A 21114-nucleotide genomic window follows, 5' to 3' on the forward strand; every position below is an offset into this window, starting at 1 on the left:
GTAATCGATCCAGGGTGTCGTCTATCCGGGGAAGGGGATACCCGTCCTTCTTCGTGACTTTGTTCAGGCGACGATAATCGACGCAAAAACGTAGAGTCTCATCCTTCTTGTTCACTAGCACGACGGGGGATGCCCACAGACTCTTCGACGGCTGGATGATGTCGTCGCATAGCATTTCGTCGACCTGTTTCTTCACGGCCTCGCGTTCTCTCGTCGAAACTCTGTACGGGCTCTGACGGAGTGGTCTAGCACTTTCCTCTGTTATGATGCAATGTTTTGCCATGGGGGTCTGCCGAATTCTTGATGACAAAGAAAAGCAGTCCTTGTATTGCACGAGCAGGGTTTTGAGTTGTTCTTGTTTGTGCTTTGGAAGGCTGGGATTGACGTCGAAAGCTGGTTGCGGAGCTTTATTCGTCGGAGTAGGCTCGGGATAATCGGTGAGGCCGAAAGCATTGCTGGCTTCTACGATTTCTTCAATGTAGGCGACCATCGTGCCTTTGCTCACGTGCTTGTATTCGTTGCTGAAATTCGTGAGCATAACTGTTGCTTTCCCTGCGCGCAGCTCGGCTACTCCTCTTGCGACGCAAATTTTGCGGTTAATCAAGTGGTGCTGGTCGCCTTCAACGATGACGCTGGAGCGAGGTGGAATGGTGACCTGGTCTTCCAGCACATTCAAGGCGTGCTTTCTTGGCGGAGTGTGCGGCGGTAGTGCCTTTTCCGAGGACAGTGTTATCGACTTGAACCTTAGCGATGACTGCACCATGAAGGCCTGAGAAGTCCATACCAAGGATGACATCCCTTGAGCAACGCTGCAGCACCACGAAGCTCGCGGGATAAATCCGGTTGTTAATGGTGAGTCTCGCTATGCAGATTCCCTTCGGCGTTACGAGGTGATCTCCAGCTGTCCAGATTTCGGGGCCTTCCCAGGCTGTCCTTTCTTCAGCCTCGTGGCGAACGGTCCACTGATGACAGAATAGTCGGCTCCGGTGTCGACGAGGGCTGAGACGCTGTGGCCGTCGATAAGAACACTAGTTCGTCGTCTGGCATTGCAGTTAGGTCGTGGCGTCGGGTCACGGCTACGTCGGTTTGTTCCGCTGCTTCCGTGTTGCGTCGTCAGGTCTACTTCGGTCCACGATGTTTCGTCGTCAGGGCTCTGTCTGGTTCTCATCGTGTCCTGAAGGTTTCGTCGTGGCGTCATCGTCGTTGGCGGAGGATCTTCGGTATTTTGTCGTACAGCAACCGCACCTCCATCAGTTGTTGCCCTTAGTTTTCCGGATGCGGGCTAGGTGACTGGCCCCGGGTTGGGCCAGTGTATCATCGGCGCTGGGGAGAGGCGTAGCGGCCTGGCGATGGCGATTGGGAAGGTCTTCAGGGGGTCCACTGCGCTCCTGCCAGATAGTCGGCGATGTCACGTGGTCGTTGTGGACGCGGCACGTCGATGGCGAACCCGCGCAGTCCCATCTGTTGATACTGGCAGCGGCGGTAGGTGTGGCCGGCTTCTCCGCAGTGGTAGCAGAGTGGATGATGGTCGGGGGCGCGCCAAACGTCGGTCTTCCTTGGCGTGTATCGCTGGCCGGTTGGCGGGCGGTATGACGTCGGTGGTGGTGGCGGTGGTGCCTGGCGGCGAAACTGCTGGGGCGGCGCGGCGTCTTGACGTGGGCGAGGAGGGGGGGCGTTGCGTCGGGCTGCAGCAGCATAACTCATTGCTTGAAGCTGCGGCAGTGCCGGCTGAGGAACACCCAGTGACTGTTGGATTTCCTCGCGGACAATGTCTGCAATCGAATCCACTTGAGGCTGCGGCGAAGGTAACAGCTTGCACAACTCCTCCCGCACGATCGCTCGAATGGTTTCGCACAGGTCGTTGGAGGCGAGGGCATGAACAACTGGGCTGTCTTCAAGCGAACGGTGACTGTACTGGCGATTTCGCATTTCCAGCGTCTTTTCAATAGTCGTAGCCTCGGTGAGAAATTCGGCGACCGTCATGGGCGGGTTGCGGACAAGTCCCGCGAAAAGTTCTTGTTTTACACCCCGCATGAGCAGGTGAACTTTTTTGTCTTCAGCCATCGCAGTGTCGGCCTGACGGAAAAGTCGAGTCATCTCTTCCGTTGAGATGGTGACGTTTTTGTTTGGCAGCTGCACCCGGGTCTCCAGCAAAGAAGCGGCCCTTTCCCTGCGGACGACGCTTGTGAACATGTGCAGGAATGCGCTGCGGAAAAGATCCCAGGTCTGCAGTGAGGACTCCCGATTCTCAAACCAGGTTCTTGCCGCGTCTTCGAGGTAGAAGTAGACGTGACGCAGCTTGTCTTCATTGCTCCAGTTGTTAAAGACAGCGACACGGTCGTATGTTTCATGCCAGGTTTCCGGGACTTCGAACGGCGATCCTCGGAAGGTTGGCGGCTCCTTGGGCTGCCGAAAAAGGATCGGCGCAGGCTGCACGGGGTCGGTCATCGTTGCTGCGGTCGATGTTGGGATCTGTGGCTGCCTGGCTTTTTCGGGAAGGAGCCCGCGCTCTGGCTGCAGTCCCTTCTGCCTGCGGCTTGTTCGACGATCCGGGTTTTCCTTGCCGTCGTCCTTGTCGCGGTTTGGGCTTGGGTCAACACCCCGCGGTGGCATCCGGATCATGAAGCAGCACCTCCACCAGATGTCACGTGGTCGTGACGTCGACGTAGACAGCAGTCAGCACGTCCGAGAAGAAACTTTATTTGGCCGAACTTGTGGCCGGGAAACTGAAAGTCAAACTACAGCAATACACTGATAGCGGCGAACAGAGCGTCGACCGTCGATCAACTGACAAGCGGTCAAGCGCGTCGGCTTTTATACAGGGGCTATCGAACTTTCCAGCGATATCGCTGGTGGCGGCATTATCTCTCGACAAAGCTGGAACATTCGCGTGCGGCACGCAATCTTAACAAAACGATCTACTACAATCGCGAAGCTTCTCGAACACTGCTTCGCGGACAGCGTAGAGCGTTGATAACCGTCCTTGCTGGTCAAACCAGAATACATTAAAATAAAAAAAGAAGTGGGTGTGGCAATATAAAAATGAAATCCTGGTATGATCCTAATGCTTCACTAATGTTTTCAATGATGAGTGCATCATAATGTGCAGTGTATCGACAGAAACTTGCTAGTTTTGATAATAAGGTTGTGAACTGTGCTCCTCCACCAAAATAATTTGATGCAGGCAAAGGTACGAAGATAGAGGAAGATGTACACAACACACTCTCGTTAAACGGAACCTGAAGGGACCAGAAAAATACGTTCCGCTTAATAGGAGTTCCGTTTACCGAGAGAGGAACAGGAGTACAGAATTCAAGTATGAAACCAATCATATTAGAAGCAGTTGGTACATTGAAGCAGCAGTTCCAATTAAAACACTTCCATTTACTGAGAGTTTACTGTAATTATCATGGCACATCCTAGTCTTCAAACACATTACTTCGTCCTTATTTTATTAAGAATTGTCTTTGTCACTTTTTAGTCGCACAGTAAGAACACTGACGCTCTAATGTAGTTGCACTAAGGCCCGTATTCTGAAACGCTCCTTACCTCAGTGAGGGGGCCTTAACTGCTTGAGGACGCCTTATCACGTATTCTGGAACGCTCCTTACTAAGGTTCCCTCACTGAGGCCCTCCTTGGTGCTCCCTCAAGTTAAGGTAGCTCCAGGGCTACCTTCAGGCCTCCTTACCTTGCTACTTGCACTGAAAGGGCGCTTCTCCGCAGTACTTTGTCAGCAACAGTGTGCCCGATTTCTTATTTTTGATCGATGCCTTGCACTTCTGCACAAGCTCGCTCTAATTGTATCCTCGTCGTTGTTAAAATTGCTTGCCAGGCATGTTTTCGAGCGCGCGGCCGAACGGCTGTCAACATTTTTCGTTAAGATTGCGCAGCGCGAAGAGAACAAGGCATTTTACAGGAACAGAGAAAAAAAGAACAGACTCAAGGAATGCGAAACGGTAGGCCCCCCCTCATCGCCCACCGTTTGTGCTGCCGTCTTCCAGGAATGACAGTTCTTGTTTGGATTAGGCTAACAATGGCATTCTTTAGAACGTTTAACTGGGCAAGTTGGTGTGATTCCATCTCGAATGAATAAACCGCGCAAAAGAACGAGGACGAACAGGTGGTCTGCTGTTTCTTCTGTTCGTCCTCGTTCTTTTGCGCGGTTTATTCATTCGAAATGGCATTCTTCACATGCCATGCGGGCTGCTTCCACAATGAGGCAGGTGCGGTCTTCCGGGTAAGAGAAAATCACATTGGTCTTAGCAAACACAGGGGCGCAGCCGCATGCGATGTATGCCCAGGAAACCCTCCTTTCCTTTTCTGCAAATTATCTCAGCCATTGAGATTAGTAATCCATCGTGATACAGGCAAGTGACCTGTGCCTGAAAGCTGGCGCCTACTCTGTGGCAGCATGACTATTTTAATGCGTTAGAAGCAAGTGCGAACAATAACCCTTTTGACAATCTTACTGTGCGGAGTTTAGCTTGTACGTGCCTGGTTCATATGTACAGCAAACATGATCACGGGTGAAATCGAGCTTAAGGTCAAGAAACCCGACAGAATCCTAGAAGGGCATATCACGTCTTATGACGGGCGATATACATTCTTCAAATATTCCGACCATTTGTGACAACTCAGAATGCAACTCCGAGGCATCACACTGTAATAAGACTACTAATAAATCGTGCACATATATCTGAATACTTTCAGGACTTGGGTTTCTGGGAACCGCTGCTGTAAGGTTTTCTCATTTAGCAAAAAAGAAAAAAAGAAAGGTAAATCCACGAAGGCGCGATGCACGACCCGATAGGCGCGCCCTTGTTTTGAATGTAAACATAATAATTTACTTGGACATAAGTACATTCGAGTCAAATTTGCACCAAAGTGAGGAGATTTCACAAGTTTAACACTACTCAGTTATGAAAATCAATCTCACCCGCGTCTTCAACTCTTTAAACGATCTTTATTACTCGCTCCCACATAACAGGCCGTTGAAATGCATCAATGAACGTAATGAGCTCCAAGGTTGCTCGATCATACTGTTTTTGTCTGCGGCAACAGGCGAAATTTAAGTAAACGGGAAAGGCTGTGCACCCATATCACGAAAAAGCAGTGTACACGTTATTATTCATCCTTATGCACAAAAAATATTCCTTTATTCTAAGTTGAAAACGGACGTTTACTCAGTAGTTCACACGTAAAGCAGTGTACACGTTTCGTTATGACTACAAAATATTCCTTATTCTTGCTTGAAAACGGACGTTTAGTCCGTATTTCACACGTACTCTCGATCCCAGACTTGTGAAACACGCGCCTTACCTTACTGAGGCGGCCCTTAGGAAAGGAAGGTTGAAGGAAGCTTTCAGAATACACTGGCTCCCTCAAGGAGCTCCTTAAGATAAGGAGGCATGAAGGGATCCTCACGTAAGGTAAGGAAATGGTCTGAGGTAAGGAGCGTTTCAGAATATGGGCCTAAGCGAAAGGCACGAAGGACTTGCAGCAAAGACAACTAAACAAGTAGTGCGTAAATGTATTGCGCACTACTTGTCTACTTGAGATATTTGTACCCTTGTCCAGTTCTCTTTGTTGTTAGTCCTTCTTTCCTTTCGCTCAGCTTCGAGACGAAGCTGACCTAGGTCTTAATGTACCCGATTGTGAAGCAGTTTGGGTAGAAATTGATAGTCCTGATTTGAATAGCAACTCACGCAAAATTGTACTCGGTTGCATATATCGTTCACCTAGCTCTTCCGTGCCGAACTTTTGCTCCGTCCTTGACGTCTTGCTTCATTCACTCACGCAAGAAAGCAAATATATAGTCATCATGGGTGACATCAATATCAATATTTTAGATTATTCAAGTTCTAGTCTATATAAAAACACTTTTCTTGGATATGGTCTCGATTCGCTCTTAAACGAACCCACCCGCTGTGTGGGAAACACTTCTGGTACTTTAATTGATCATGCCCTAACGAATCTTCTTACTCCTCCCGAGGCTTTTATCATTCGTGCCAATACTACTGACCACTTCCCCGTAGCGCTTCGCTTTCATCGCGTGGCCACTCCTTCAAATACTTGCTTCTCCAAGTCGGTCTTTGACAAAAAGAAGTTTACTGATTCAATAGGTGTAATAAACTGGTCCCACGTTACCTCTTGCACTGACCCTGAGACCACTTATAGAGAATTTTCTTCCCTTATATCCGATGCTATAACTTCCTCAACGTCTAATGTTTTGTGCCGAAGAAAGCATTCATCTCCCTTGAACCCTTGGTTAACACCAGGACTTCTCGCCTGTCTACGAAAGAAAGACAACCTATACAGAAAATCGAAGAAAAAACCTTTTAATCTGGCTTTAAAAGAACGTTGCAAGAAATACAGCAATACATTAAACCTCATATTAAAAAAAGCAAAATGAGATCACTATGAAAATTTAATAATCCAAGCTGGTAAAAATACGGGAAAGCAGTGGCGAATACTTAACTCATTTCTAAATAAAAATAAATCTGCAACTTGTATTACTGAAATATGTCACGATGGAAAGACCCTTCGCACTTCTGATGCCATTGCAAATGCTTTCAGTCAGTATTTTTCTAGTATCACCACTCAATCCGGGCAATCGTGCATTAACGACAGTCGGCGTCCATTGCAATCTTTTTATCTTTTTCCAACCTGTCCAGTTGAAGTTCGCAACACGATCTTGAATCTTAAAATAACTAGCGCTGGGCTTGACAACATATCCGCTAGACACATAAAGGACATTGTTGATGTCACTGCCCCTATTTTTGCCCATATCGTGAACTTATTCTTTAAGCACTCCATCTTTCCTTCCGAAAGCAAGGTAGTACCTGTTCATAAGAAAGGTGATAAATCAGTCATAAATAATTATAGGCCCATCGCTATTATTCCTTTTTTTATGTAAGGTTGTTGAAAAACTATTTTCCAGTCGTCTTACAAGTTACCTCGAAAAATTTCAGCTCTTATCACCCCATCAATTTGGTTTTCATCAAGGGCTTCCCACTAATCTCGCGCTATTTGCTCTTACTGAAAATATCAGGAATACAATTGATGACGGGAAGTTCCTTGGATCAGTCTTCATTGACTTCAGTCAAGCCTTTGATTCGATCGACCACGCTATTCTCATGAACAAGCTCTCTTCTTATGGTGTAACTGGCCCTTCACGAGAATTCATTTCTAGTTACTTTCTGAACCGTACACAAGTTGTATCTATTTCAGGCGTGCTCTCGGACTCCAAAACTATCAATATAGGAGTCCCACAAGGATCTATATTAGGTCCTCGTTTATTTCTCATCTACATAAATGACCTGGCAGACTGTTTATCACCTCACACAGAATCCTTGCTTTACGCTGATGACACCACCATTTTCACTGCACATGACTCCATTCCTGCCCTAACCTCCCAGCTAAACAGTGATCTTCAGAGCGTCATTAGTTGGTGCCATAAAAACAAGCTTTTTATTAACCCATCTAAGACAAAGTATGTCATTTTCAGTTCCCGGTCGAAAAAACGTGATAACGCACTACCAGTGTATGTGAATAACCATGAAATATTCCCATCTGACAAGTGCACATTTCTCGGCATCGAACTTGACTGTTTCTTGAACTTTAGTGAACATATTAACCAAATAAAAAGAAAGACCGCCTATGGCATTCGTGTTCTGCTCAGAGCCTGCCAATATTTTGCGCTTCCTACTCTAACTTCTCTCTATTTTGCGTTCCTTCATAGTCATTTCAACTACTGCATTGAATCTTGGGGACTTAGATATAAAACTTACTTAAGCCCATTAGCGCATATTCAAAAACAGGCTCTCCGTATAATAACGCACAGTAATTATCACGCTCATTCGGCTCCACTATTCTCTTCACTAAATATCTTTTCCATTTCAAATATTAAATGCGAAGCATTTCTTAGCGAACCTCCGGCACTTTGAGCGTTTCTATCTACGTATCTATCTATCTATCTATCTATCTAGCCGCCTACGTCTGGGTGCTCTCACGATCACGTCCTTAACTTGGTGTAGACCAAAATTTGCAAAATTTGTAGAGGTACAGACAGAGGAGGCGCAGAAAAAGCTGTCATAAACAGCTTGACAGAGCCGCGGGTTACATATGATATCCATATCACCGCACCGTAAAGTGCACTTAGTCCGCCAGAACGACGCAGTGTCCTCTTCATTTCTTACGAGGCTGGGCGATGGCCTCATGCTGACCGAGGATGATGCCAGATTGATTGACGGCCGCTTTGTAGACTAGGCTACGTAGGCCACATACGCCCAGGTAGTCTACAAATACGACAAACACCATCCACTGATGTTGGTCTACGTAGCACTATCCAGGCCTACCAGCCTCGACGGCCTATACCTCGTCAACGCGAAGGGTGGCTTCAGGTTCCGACATGTCGCCGGCTCTGTCGACAGACAATTTGTCGACGAAATGACCGAGGCATCCACGAATTCCAACAGCTCTACTATACCACATACTTCACTACACATGGACCCATAGTCAGTACGATCACGACCGGATCCTATAACAAGTCATGACCAGCTGCTGGTGCTCACTGATCACGGTGATGATGCCCTTGTTCAAGAACTGTCAAGAACTTCTTGCACACATGCACACGGGTTCATGAAACGTGCGTGCGTTCTCGGGACACGTATAAGCACTACATATCAGATTACCGCTTCTGGTGTTGGTATACTCACGTTGCCATTGGCAGTGTTACCCAACCGTAAACAACTGGTTATAAACACATATTCGGCTCTTCAACATATATAAGTGTGCGAATAAAATTTATACAAATCTTTAGCGTCGTTTTGTAACGTGTCGCTCAGTAAAAAAATGTTACGCCACAGTCACCTACCCGCTGCATGCTTCGCATAACATCGACTCCCACGGTACGTGGGATCTGCCGAATTTTTATCGTCTTTAACTTAGCCGTAATTGCCTACCGCATGGTACGTAATCCGAATCTGCTGTATGTCGTAGGTAAGAAATTTACGACTTCCTCTAAAATACACGTTTCTCCCTTCAAAGCATTATTTTTCCGCCCAAGGCGCGCACAAACTATGGACAAAAAACAGTAAGCTTCTCCGCAATCAAGGTGTGGAACACTCTGCCTTTGGAGGCCAAAACCTTGCCCTCTTTATATGCTTTCAAACATTCCGTTCGCCTTTTTCTGAACCATCCTTTGGATATTTGAACTATATGTAATCACTGTCGTTACTTCATCGTCGCTTTCACAATGCTTCATGTATTCTTTATTCACTTTCATTACATTCTTATTCATGTGAAATATTTATTAGTATACTGACCTAAAGATTGCATCATTGCACTTTGTTAGCTCTTACTTATTTTGCTACCTTTCTTGTATTTTCAGTGTCAAATAGTATAAATTGTCTTTGCATACCATAATGCCACTCCTATTATTTTGTGCGCATTCTATCCTTGTTTGGCGCTCTTTCTGCTCATGATTTTAATTTCTTATGTATTCTATAACAAGAGGTCCCATTGCAGTGTTCGCACTAAGGGACCTCTTTCTGTATACTTCTCCCCATATGTAACCCCCCATCCAAATACGTTCAATAAACTGAAACTGAAACTGCATTACTGCAGAAGAATTGACATTAGAATGTCGCACCAATTAGATCAAGTTGAAGCTTTGCGGAGTGTTGGCATGCGTGCTCACTTGATCTTGGATGTGGACGCGAAAAGACAAGGACGAAGGGAAGAAGACACACACACTGGCGCTGTCGTCCTTGTCTTTTCGCGCCCACATCCAAGAACCATGACAGACCAACAAGCCCGCATCGCTACCCTCACTTGATCATTGCTACGTGGTCTGGCTTCACACGCAAAAACCTCTTACCATCGCTCGACACAAGCCCTGCCACAATGTTTGGGAAACTTAAAGAGTGTTTTGGACGGTTCCTATAAGATTGTGCACACTACATGAGTAGTCTAGTTTATTCTGGAGCTAACATGATCCCCAGTAATATCACTGGAATTTTCTATCATTCATGTATAAAATAAGCTGCGTTTTGCTGATGATCGGATTAGTTGATGACCGATGTCCGTGCTCACCACTATCATTGCACAGCGTGTATTGCTTGTACTTTGAGTTTATCTTTTAGTTGGCACAAGTTAGCCCAATAAAGAGTTTTCATCTGCAACAGCTTGAGTTTTGAGTACTTTATGGTCACAACCATGTGAGAATAGTGTGCTACAAAAAGAGTGACAAGACCGCTTAACATTCTGTGAAAAGCATTCAATTTGATTCTCTACTTGACTAGTACTCAACTTTGTTTCAGAATAGCATGCCACGATTTCAAGTACCCCAGACTGCAGCTTCATTAAGCACACTGACAGTCCATAATAACGTGAACACTGCATGGGTAATCACACGTCCTTGCAAAGAGGGGCAAGGGTTGCAAGAGCTTACCGTCACTGTCAAAGCCATCCTCATCCAGATCCTTCCTGGACACCCTTTTTCCTGCATAGCGATCCCCCAGTATGACTTGAGGCTGCCTTCGAGGCCTCGGCTTTTGAGCCACGACCTCCTCATAATCAAGAGTGCATTTGTTCACCAGCCTTGCCTTTGTATCTGCCAACAAAAGTGGAGGTTTAGGATGAAAAGGTAAAAAATTGAGACAACTTGAACCCAGGTGGTGCAAATAAACATCATTCCACATGTTAATGTATTTCAACAGCTGTTAAAGGGATAATGAACAAAACTTTTGCTCCCGATATTTTCAGCCCATTTGAAAGCTAGGGTGCGGAAACTGATCGACACAACCTCGTTTTTAGGCAGAAACTAGCAGAAAATAATAAAGTCAACGCAATTTTTACAAACTACCATGTCTAGCGGCCGTGCTGTGAACTAGAAGAGGTGAAGCTTAACTCGCCAGAACTTGCGTGCCAAATCACCAGCCACCACCTGCTTCGCTTCTACTACGGTCCCTAGAACCAATACAAACTGTGCTTTCAGGTGAGGACACGTCTCAGCGCCTTTGTGGAAGGGGGAGAGTGGGATGTAAGGGAAGTAGCAGGACAGGAACTGGCTGCCCGTCCCTGTTACTACTGCTTCCGCTGCTGGCACGCTATCCGAGACGTATTTCGATGCTTTTGTCATTTTTTTTCATATCTTTCTCAATATCCCTTTATTTAAGTGCAGCAAACCTGATTTACCTTGTCTATCATCATTTTTATTTATTGATTTATTTCAATACCCTAAAGGCCCAATTGGGCATTACATAGGGGGGGATTTAAGTGAATACATACATTTCAAACAACATAAACAGAAAACAAAATACCAAAAAGAAAACAATAAAAAAGAAACAGCGAGTACATCGAATCAGAGCATCAAGTCAGATACGTTCACCAACATTACTCGAATACACATTCGTTAGTACAATTTTTCTCAATGATGAAAAGACCTATGGAAATTACATCGAAGAACACTGTATCTGGAGCAAAAACAGCAGATGAAACGAGGGCAATCAAACTTAGGTCAGCCATACTATTCGCTATGCAAATAGTCCTGAACCATCGAGTTAAATATGGAAGGATCTGTTATTTTGGCAATGTTAGGTGATGAGAATTCCACTCGATTATGCATAATGATAATGGTGAATTTTGAAACTTCTTGGTCCTGGAAAAAATGGGGGCCACCTTGTGCGCATGATCGAGGCGGCACCTTCTCCCCCTCATCTTTACGTGAGCCAATGAAAAACAAAACTTAGCCGACCACCGCAACTGCGCATCAAATTCACACCCCTCACATGTGTGGTTGAAGAACTGGTGGCCATAAACTACCACACAGGAGAGAAAGAAGCTAGGCCACTCTTGGAGTGTTAAAGCGCACCGATCTGTCATATCTGTTTCTTCATGCGTCATCATCTGTGCATTTTATGAACAATGTCAGGATAAACCAACTTGCCCAAATCATTTTTCATTTGTATTGCTTTGTTTTAGATAACGACAGTGTCAGGGCCTTCAGCTGTCACAGTAAAAAAATTTGTTGTCGCATTCTGATAGACCTGCTTGCATGAATGCATGAGTATTTCTTTAGTGGTTTATAAGCTTAGTTCATTCCACAGCTCTGGTCACAAACCAAACTACTTGAGAACCGAAACAGTGTTTCTCATTACAATGTAAATGTGCCTAATACAACCACAATTACAGATATCGATTTTGTTTAAATGCAACAATGTGCATTCAAGATTACCGAATGGAGAGCCCCTCTTAACATGAACACATGGATCTTTTTCAGAAGTTTCGTCATCTCCTTTTTGTGTCTCAGCTGCCAGTTGAGTTCTGGCAATAAGTCTGTCGAATGCATTTCTTTTTCTTCGCTGCACAACCATTCTAAAAATGTGTGACTATATTGTTTCATTTATCTGGTAAAATACTGCATTGATTACTGGGATGACCACCTGTCATGTGACTAGCAGGACTGTTCCACATTGAGGGCTAGTGTCCTGCAAGAGATACTAAAATCTTCAAAAATGCCCCGCATTTCACACTTTATTATTATTGTTTGGCGCCGCCTTGAGTTCAGCTGCATCTGGCCAGCCTGTTTGAGGATGTGTTAGCTGCAAGCACTCCAAGGTTCTGAAGCAGTGTTGTACGGAATGGCATTCCAAGGAACGACGTTCCAGGAACTAGTTCCTTTTTGAAGGTACGGAGGAACGCCACCGTTCCATTTAGGATGGGTGGAACTGTAACGGTAACTCGTTACGTTTACGTAGGAACGGCAGAGGGAATGGCGTTCCTTCTGTAAACGTTCCTCAGCATTGAACAGGCACACGCACGCAACACATCATGCAGGACAGGTTGGATGGGTGACCGTGTGAGGCGCAAGAATCTACAGCTCGTCTTTCACTTTAATAAGGCGTCTGCCGGGGGCACGGGAAATATGTCTTCTAGTCAGCCGGTTGTTTGGATAGCGGTGAAGAGGACCGAAACGCAGTGGACGTGGGTGCCGCAGAGGCGTTTGTCCGATCTTCGATGTTTTCGTTTGGGCAGGCATCCCTTCAACATGCGAGTTATCCCCGTGGCTATCGGTTTATAATTTTTTTATAGTTCATTTCGACAGCCACCGCACCGATGACGTCTGTCATGCAATAAACAATACGCGTACATCCAGCGCTACATTCTTGTTGCACCCGCTGAGCTTGCCCTTGCGCCTACGACTTCAGTTGACTTTGTTCCTACTTGTATACAACACGGCAGTACCCTCAAACACTTGATGGAGCGGCTCTTCAACATTGCCAATGAAGTGCTGACGAGAAAACAGGTTCGATTGTTGGATACCATCATCAACGTCATAATCATAATCATCAGCCTGACTACGTCCACTGCAGGGCAACGGCCTCTCCCATGTTCCGCCAATCAACCGGTCCTGTGCTTGCTGCTGCCACGTTATACCCGCAAACTTCTTAATCTCATCTGCCCACCTAACTTTCTGTCTCCCCCTCATGGGCTTGCCTTCTCTTTGAATCCAGCCAGTTGCTCATAATGACCAGCGGTTATCATGCCTACGCGCTAAATGCCCTGACCATGTGCATTTCTTCTTGATTTCAACTAAGATGTCCTCAACACCTGTTTGTTCCCTGACCCATTCTGCTCTGTTCTTGTCCCTTAAGGTTACACCAATCATTTTCCTTTCGAATGCCCGCTGCGTAGTCCTCAATTTCAGTTGAGCACTCTTCGTAAGCCTCCAGGCTTCTGCTCCGTCGGTAAGTACTGATAAGATGCAGCTGTTATATACCTTCATCTTGAGGGATAGTGGTACCGTTCATGATTTGGGAAAGCTTGCTGAATGTGCTCCACCCCATTCTCATCCTTCTAGCTCATTCTCATGGTTCGGCTTCGTGATCACTACCTGTCCTAAGTAGACGTATTCCTTTACAACTTCCAGTGCCTCGCTACCTATCGCAAAATGCTGTTCTCTTCCAAGACTGTTGTGCATTAACTTAGTTTTCAGCATATTATTTTCAGATGTACCGCTCTGCTTTCCTTGTCCAACTTAGTAATCATGAGTTGCAATTCGTCCCCTAAGTTACTCATACAGACAACGAGATGCAACTCTTGATGAGTGCGAACAAGGGACTTTACTAAGGTGCGAATACCTATCCTGGACATTATTTTCCACTGACACTGCAATACTGAATCAGCACTCATTTGGATCCAGTTTCTTGTGCGAGAAACTTAATTATATTGGTGCATGTGTGGAAATTTCTACTTGAATATCTGAAGCGCAGTATTCTGACTGCGCATTTGAAGACTGACGTGGAAAGTGCCACAGGTGTTGCACTTGAAATAGACGAGCACGAAAGTTGCTGTTAGCTATGTCTGTAGTACAGCCGGTGGTCTATAAAAAATTCATCTAGGAGCGTTTCTTTAGATTCCTTTCATCTACATACAACCTGCTGCTGGTGATGTAAAACTGGTAAAATATATGTACCTTCATACAAGCTTTAAATTGCACACTTTATTTCGCCTCAAGATTACACGGCACTACATTTTGATTAAAATTTCAAATGTAACGTTAATGTAACGACACGTTCCAATTTTTGAAATGCAACTGAAACGAGTTCCTTTCACATTAACGGGAACTCGTTCCAAGGTTGGAGAGGAACGAGGAACGAGCTGTCGTTCCTGTTTTAGAGGAACGTGTACAACACTGTTCTGAAGTAGACAGCTAGATAAGCAGTTTACGGCTGTAACAAATGCTTCTGGCACCAGCAGTGTCCACCATTCTCTCCGGTATCGGCAGTCAATGAGCAGTCAAGACACAAAGCTGTTGCACACAATCATTTGCATATTGCTGACAGCCACTTTGCGCACTACAGACAATATTTTGTGTTGCAGTTAATTAGGCTTAATTAACTAAGTTGCTACATATTGACTTTAGGCAAGAAATGGGATTTGCAGAGTTCGAGAGCGTCTTCAGACACACCATTGCATTACTTGCGATAAAGAAAGTCTCACGTGTACCATTTCTTCCAACTGCAAAGAAAGCCCCCAAAATGCAATAAAAAAAACACGTGACTAGCGCATTCGTGTGCCACGATTTTGCTGCTCTCAGCCGTGGTTTGAGCGAACGAAATCAGCTGCGGCAGGCCGATAAGTTGGCGGTAGTGTCTTGGCCCGCATCAGCCAGTCGGCACGTGAAGGTGCAACTTGTAGCGAGCACAGGCCAAGAAACCACTGCCAAGTTATCGGCCTACTGCTGCAACGGAGCCAGCCAGACGCGGCCGCAGCTGATTATGTTCGCTCAAACCACGGTTGAGAGCAGCACAATTGTGGCACGCGAATGCGCTAGTCACGTGTTTTTTTTTTGCATTTTGGGGGCTTTCTTTGCAGCTTGGAAGAAATGGTACACGTGAGACTTTCTTTATCGCAAGTAATGCAACGGGGGTTCTCTGAAGACGCTCTCAAACTTTGCAAATTCCATTTCTTGCCTAAAGTCAATATTTAGCAACTTAGTTAAATAATCCTAATTAACAAATTACCTAATTACAATACAAAAAGTTGTCTGTAGTGCTCAAGGTGGCTGTCAGCAATATGCAACTGATTTCACTCGCCTGCCTCTAATATTGCATTTTTTAACCCTTGGCTAAAGATAGCTGGGGTCCCCGGTATATGTCTATTTGTTCATTCTGCATACTTCGAAATTTAGAATAATTTAAATTCGTTTCTAAGCAAATTGGAATACTGTGATATTCGTTTGAATATTTGAACTGCTCAAATATTCACACAAGCCTATACATCAAGTTGTCATTTTCTGAAACACTTGTGTCCGACTACTAAGCAACCCGACGACCAAGCCCTCTCTATCTCCTTTACACCTCGGCCTACCTTCCCCCAAAGGCACTGAGCCATACTCCCTCTGCCCCATGGGTGGCAGAAAAGAGCACTTTTTCCTCCCCATTCTGAAGCGAGAAGTCCTGTCACTGCAACAAGCCGGCAAGTAAATGTTCTATGACACAAACTTCTTTGTGAGAGGCAAGACACGCTACGACCCACAAAAGCTTTGCTGACAGAAGGAGCCCCAAGACAAAGTATGCATGCACAGCAACAAATGGGAAGGTGCCTACGACTAGATTGTGGCCGCCCCGGATGACACCCACCAGGCTCCATGGAAGGCATGCCAGAGATTTTTTTCAATTTCACGTGGCAGAGAATCGGACGTTAAAATGCATTCAACGGAAAAAAGTCATGTGAGAAAACAAGACAGGAGTATTAACATTGTTTTTTTGTGAATACAGCCGACACTAGCAACACTGACAAGGTTTCATCCACTGAGGCAACATCTGTGTACTGCTCCGTTAAGCATGAACACTCCAGTCAATCAACAGACTGTGGAGCAAAGATGAACCTCCATGTTATTTCTGGACTCTGCAATTGCAGAAAGATGACCCTTGGAAGACCCAAGTTCTGAGCTTTTGCGGCGAATGTCCTAGCTCCCGTATCTGGCATGGGCGTTTGAAGCATGCATCAGCATGCTTCAAACGCCCATGATTGCACACAAGTCACTAAATAAGAGACCTTCCTTCTCTGTAGCAACAGATGCTGCAAACCACGGAAACATTAAGCTTTGTCCCCTGGCTGTCAGGTTCTTCACTCCTCAATGTGCGATTGAGAACAAGGTGCTTGATTTGTATGAAGACCACAACGAGACGGCTGGAGCAATTAATGGGCAACTAAAGACAGGGATACGGGAAGCTGGTTTTGACATGAAGAAGATATCAGCCTGCTCTGCAGACAATGCAAGCGTTAATTACAGGAACCATAATTCTGCGTACACCAAGATCAAGAAAGAAGTCTCTGGACTTACCAAGGCAAACTGTGTAGCTCACATACTGCACAACTGTGCTTGGCATGCAGCCAACATACTGAAGATTAATGTCGAGAGTGTTGTGACAAAGATTTATAACCACTTTTCGTCTTGTTCAAAGAGGCTTCACAACCTCCGCTCAATGTTTGCACTTGTCTCTGCAGAACACTTGACTCTCCTGAGGTACATGCTAGCATGCCGGTTGTTTTTTTCTCCCAGCTCTGAAGAGGTTCAATGTCTGCTAGCTGGCTGTCAGCAGCTACTTTCTCACACTGGTGGAGAATAACTGTCTTCATATGCTTTCAATGCATTTCACAGGGCAGGAACGTGGTATAGAAGTGCAACCGGATAAACAAGCTAAATACATGTCTTAGCTGTGCATCTACCTGGAATTTATAGAGAATGTGATGCAGGCCTTTCACGATGCTGTGCTGTGCTCGAGGGCGACGAAGTAACAGCCTGTGAGGTCTACAACTTCATGGGCACTCTCAGAACGAAGCCACAGCACAGCGCCGATGACTCATTTCTTGGATTCAAGGCTGCTTGTTGAGCCTTTGTGGACCTTGATGGGACACAAGCCACAACGGTGAAACAAGATTTCCTCATATTCTTGAAAAATCCAATAATGTACTTGGAGCAAAGGTCTGATTAGAGTGAATCAGGTCCAACGAAGCAGGTTTGGTGCTTTGACTTGCAGCAGAAACTAATGTTCAATGACCTTGCGAAAGTTATTGCAGGGTTTCAGTTGACATCGCCCACCAACCTGGACGAGCTGTATGATGAATTGCGTTGTCTGCAGCCGGCAATCAGGCAGCTGGTCACCGCCACATTGAAAAAATGTTTAGGAAATAAGTGGAGCAGCTTGCTGAAAAAAGCTGCTTGTCCAAATCTGACTGCAGTGCTGTCAGTTGTGCTGAGCATTCCAGTGACTAATGCTTTCGTGACTGTTTTCACTCATGGCAGGAGCTTGGAGCAGTGAGTGAAGTCAATGCAGCGTGAACCTCATCAAGGCCAAGATATTGATAAAGGTCAACTATGAGCAGAACTTCCAGGAGTTCTACCAGTTAGTGCAAACAGAACGAGTTATTTTAGATGCAGTTCGATCCCACAAGAAATATAACTTCAATAATGTAAAGCAAGCGGCGTTGAGTACTTTACAGGCTCAGTAATGTGTGAAAAATAAGCCATAGCTGCTTTCTGAGTGAATGTTTCGTGAGTTGTCGAATTTTTATGTAGACTTTGTGTCCTGTTGGAGCGTATATTACAGTGATGTATAAATAGTTTTCTTCACATAGTAAAAAATAAGCCTTAACTGTTTTCTGAGTGACTATTTTTTGGGTTACCGAATCTTTCAATTCAATTCTTTATTCATCATTAGTACAGAAGGAGGCCCCAGAGTTACAAAACTGTCAGGGGGACCTCCTATTAGTCATTTGACAATATCAATAAACTGTTTATAATGGCAACATAGCAGTTAAACAATGTATAAAAAAGAGGTGAGAAAATAAAGCGGGACATATAGGAAGAAATAATAATATTAAAAAGAAACAACAAAACAAGGTAAGTGTTTACATGAAAAGTCATTTACAAGCAAATAATAGAGAACGCATTATAAACGATTAATAAAATGTAATCAAAATGTTAATTTATATAAACGTAAGGCTTTATGAAAGAAAACAAGGTAGATTTGGCAGATAAATAATTAAAGGGACCGACAACTGCCCAGAATATGAAATGAGTTGACTCCACTGATGTAAAGATTGTCCGTTGCACTGACTCAAACCAACGCTGTTTTTTTTCGTGAGAGATGGATTTATATTTTTATTTCTTAATTGAAAGTCGCGAAAAATGACCTGTGGCACCTCTGGCGGCAAAAACATGAATGATCCGATGAAGACGGCCACGTGACCGTTGATTGCTGTACGCGGTCGACGATTTTTTTTGTTAGTATTGAAATATTGTTCGTTTCTTTATATTAAAAGGTATTACTCCATAATAATGTACATATAGGCCTGCGTTAGTAGTATGCATTAAAGTGGTGCTGCCTTCGCATGACGTAATGATCCAATGCTCGTCAGCGCGTCTTGAGCAACTTTTCAGCGTGCTCATGCAACCGTGCATGAAGTTTCCAGGTCGCTAAGATTTTGGAGCGACATAATTTTGCTACCTACACTTCGTCTCAGAAATGATGCGCGCTGCTACTCGGTGTGGCCGTGCATATGCACAGTTACGTTTTCGATTACTTGGCTTGGCTCGTGTATTGAGAGAGTAACGATGCCGGGACAAGCCATCCATGACACATGCGCAGGCAACCTTGGGCGCAGGCGCACACAACGCTGTACAAATACCGGGAAGGTGTATAAAGCTACACATCTCATTGTAACAGCTTGCTATTTTCAAGAATCGTTGGAAAGCTCAAAATAAAGGTGGTTAATGATGATGATATGTGGAGTTTAATGGCGCAAGGGCCATGCTTGGCCAAAGAGCGCCATGAACAGTGATGAAAGTAGTGACATTGATTCTTGAGTTACGATTTGTAAAGGATGTGAACAATGATTGTGTTGAATGGCTGTATAGGGGCCTTAAAATTCCTCGCGCTAAAGGCGGGTAAAACATAGAGGTATTAAAATCATGACAGTGACGTGAAGTGTGTGCAGTCAGGATCAATGTCAAGAGGTCGTGACAATAAAACTATGTACAGATGGCATTAGCACGAATACCTCGTCGACGGCTCTTGTGTCCAAGGGCCGCGAGGTAGGTGCTTTTCTGGTGTAGCTGCCGCAGGCACTACCTCTATTCAGAGGTTGTGCTACGGGTGCCTGGATAGATGACGTGAAAACTATGTATATCTTTTAAAAACGCGAATAATGAGTCATGTTTAAAAACAGGTTCCCTACCGATGAACATAGCTGGGTGTAATGGTAATTGTTGTCGGTAGGGTAATGTAAAATGTTTTTTTCGTAGTGTGTCTAATTCTGTACATTGAATTAAAATGTGAAGCACGGTGAGTGGTTCACCACATTTTTCACACATGGGTGGTTCACCACCGGATAGAAGGTGTGAGTGTGTACTGTGTGTGTGTCCTGTTCTTAGCCTTGTAAGTATTACTTCTGTGTGGCGTGATTTCGATACTGGCGGCCAATTACCCAGATGTGGCTTGATAACATGTAGTTTGTTTTGTGTGTGTTTGTCCCATGTGTTCTGCCAATAAGCCCTGAGCTTGCTTTTAATGAAAGGTTTTAAGTCCAGTGGAGGAACGGAAATGAGTGTATTGGCAGCAGCATTTTCATGGGCGGAGGCTGCTAGCTGGTCCGCCAACACGTTGCCTTGGATCTCGCGGTGCCCTGGTACCCAGCACACTACGACGCGCTGTTTGAGTGCGCAGACTGTGTATAGGAGTGAGTATAGGGAGACGAGGACACGGTTTTTATGTTTTTTCGGAGTTTTGAGGGCTGTTACCACGCTTAGGGAATCGGTGAATATTACTGCGCTTTGAAGTTTTAATTGTTTTATGTGTTTGACGGCCGCCAGTATGGCATATGCTTCTGCTGTGAAGATGCTCGTATTCGGGTGCAGAACGCCGGCATCGGAAAAAGATGGACCAACAGCTGCGTAAGAGAGAGAAGTATTGGACTTTGAGGCATCGGTAAAGAATTCTGGGCAACTGTATTTGTGCTGTAGTTCGAGGAAGTATGTACGGATATGTGCTATAGGGGCGTGCTTCGTAACTTCCACGAAGGATACATCACATTCTATGAGCTGCCACTGCCACGGTGGGAGATGAGCGGCAGGAGCCATCAAAGAGTGTTCAAGAAGCGGCACACACGTTTCCTCAGCTAGGCTCCTCACGAGAAGTGAGTAGGGCAGTCTCACCGAAGGACGGTTGTAAAAGAGGACAGAGCTGGACAAGTCATTAATTGTGGAGTGTGACGGGTGTTCTTTGTCTGCGTTCACTTTGAGATAATATAAAAAGGACATGTAAGATCGCTGCAGGTGAAGCGACCACTCGTTTGATTCGACGTAGAGGCTTTCCACGGGGCTGGTGCGAAAAGCACCCGTAGAAAGACGAATGCCCAAGTGGTGGACCGGGTCGAGCATCTTCAACGCGCTTGGTGTCGCAGACTGATAAATTATCGCCCCATAGTCTAGACGCGTGCGTATAAGGCTTTTATAGAGATTCAACAGACACTTCTTGTCACTACCCCACGCTGTGCGTGACAATACCTTTAGAATGTTCATGGTTTTTATGCACTTGTTC

General features: G+C 45.2%; 2 protein-coding genes across 3 annotated transcripts in view; both read right to left on the reverse strand.

Annotated features, from left to right (window-relative positions):
• LOC119399222 (caskin-1) overlaps nt 1-21114 on the reverse strand; it is a 512467-nt gene that overhangs the window by 130249 nt on the left and 361104 nt on the right. The gene's annotated exons all lie outside the window — the stretch shown is intronic.
• Nucleotides 1-21114, reverse strand: part of LOC119400422 (protein AATF) — a 99695-nt gene that overhangs the window by 61964 nt on the left and 16617 nt on the right. For both annotated transcript variants that reach the window (XM_037667447.2, XM_037667446.2), the window contains exon 2: nt 10455-10616. In XM_037667447.2, coding sequence (XP_037523375.1) covers nt 10455-10616 — 162 coding nt within the window. The remainder of the gene's footprint in view (nt 1-10454; nt 10617-21114) is intronic.

This window comes from Rhipicephalus sanguineus, chromosome 7 (genome assembly GCF_013339695.2).
Source record: "Rhipicephalus sanguineus isolate Rsan-2018 chromosome 7, BIME_Rsan_1.4, whole genome shotgun sequence".
NCBI lineage: Eukaryota > Metazoa > Arthropoda > Arachnida > Ixodida > Ixodidae > Rhipicephalus > Rhipicephalus sanguineus.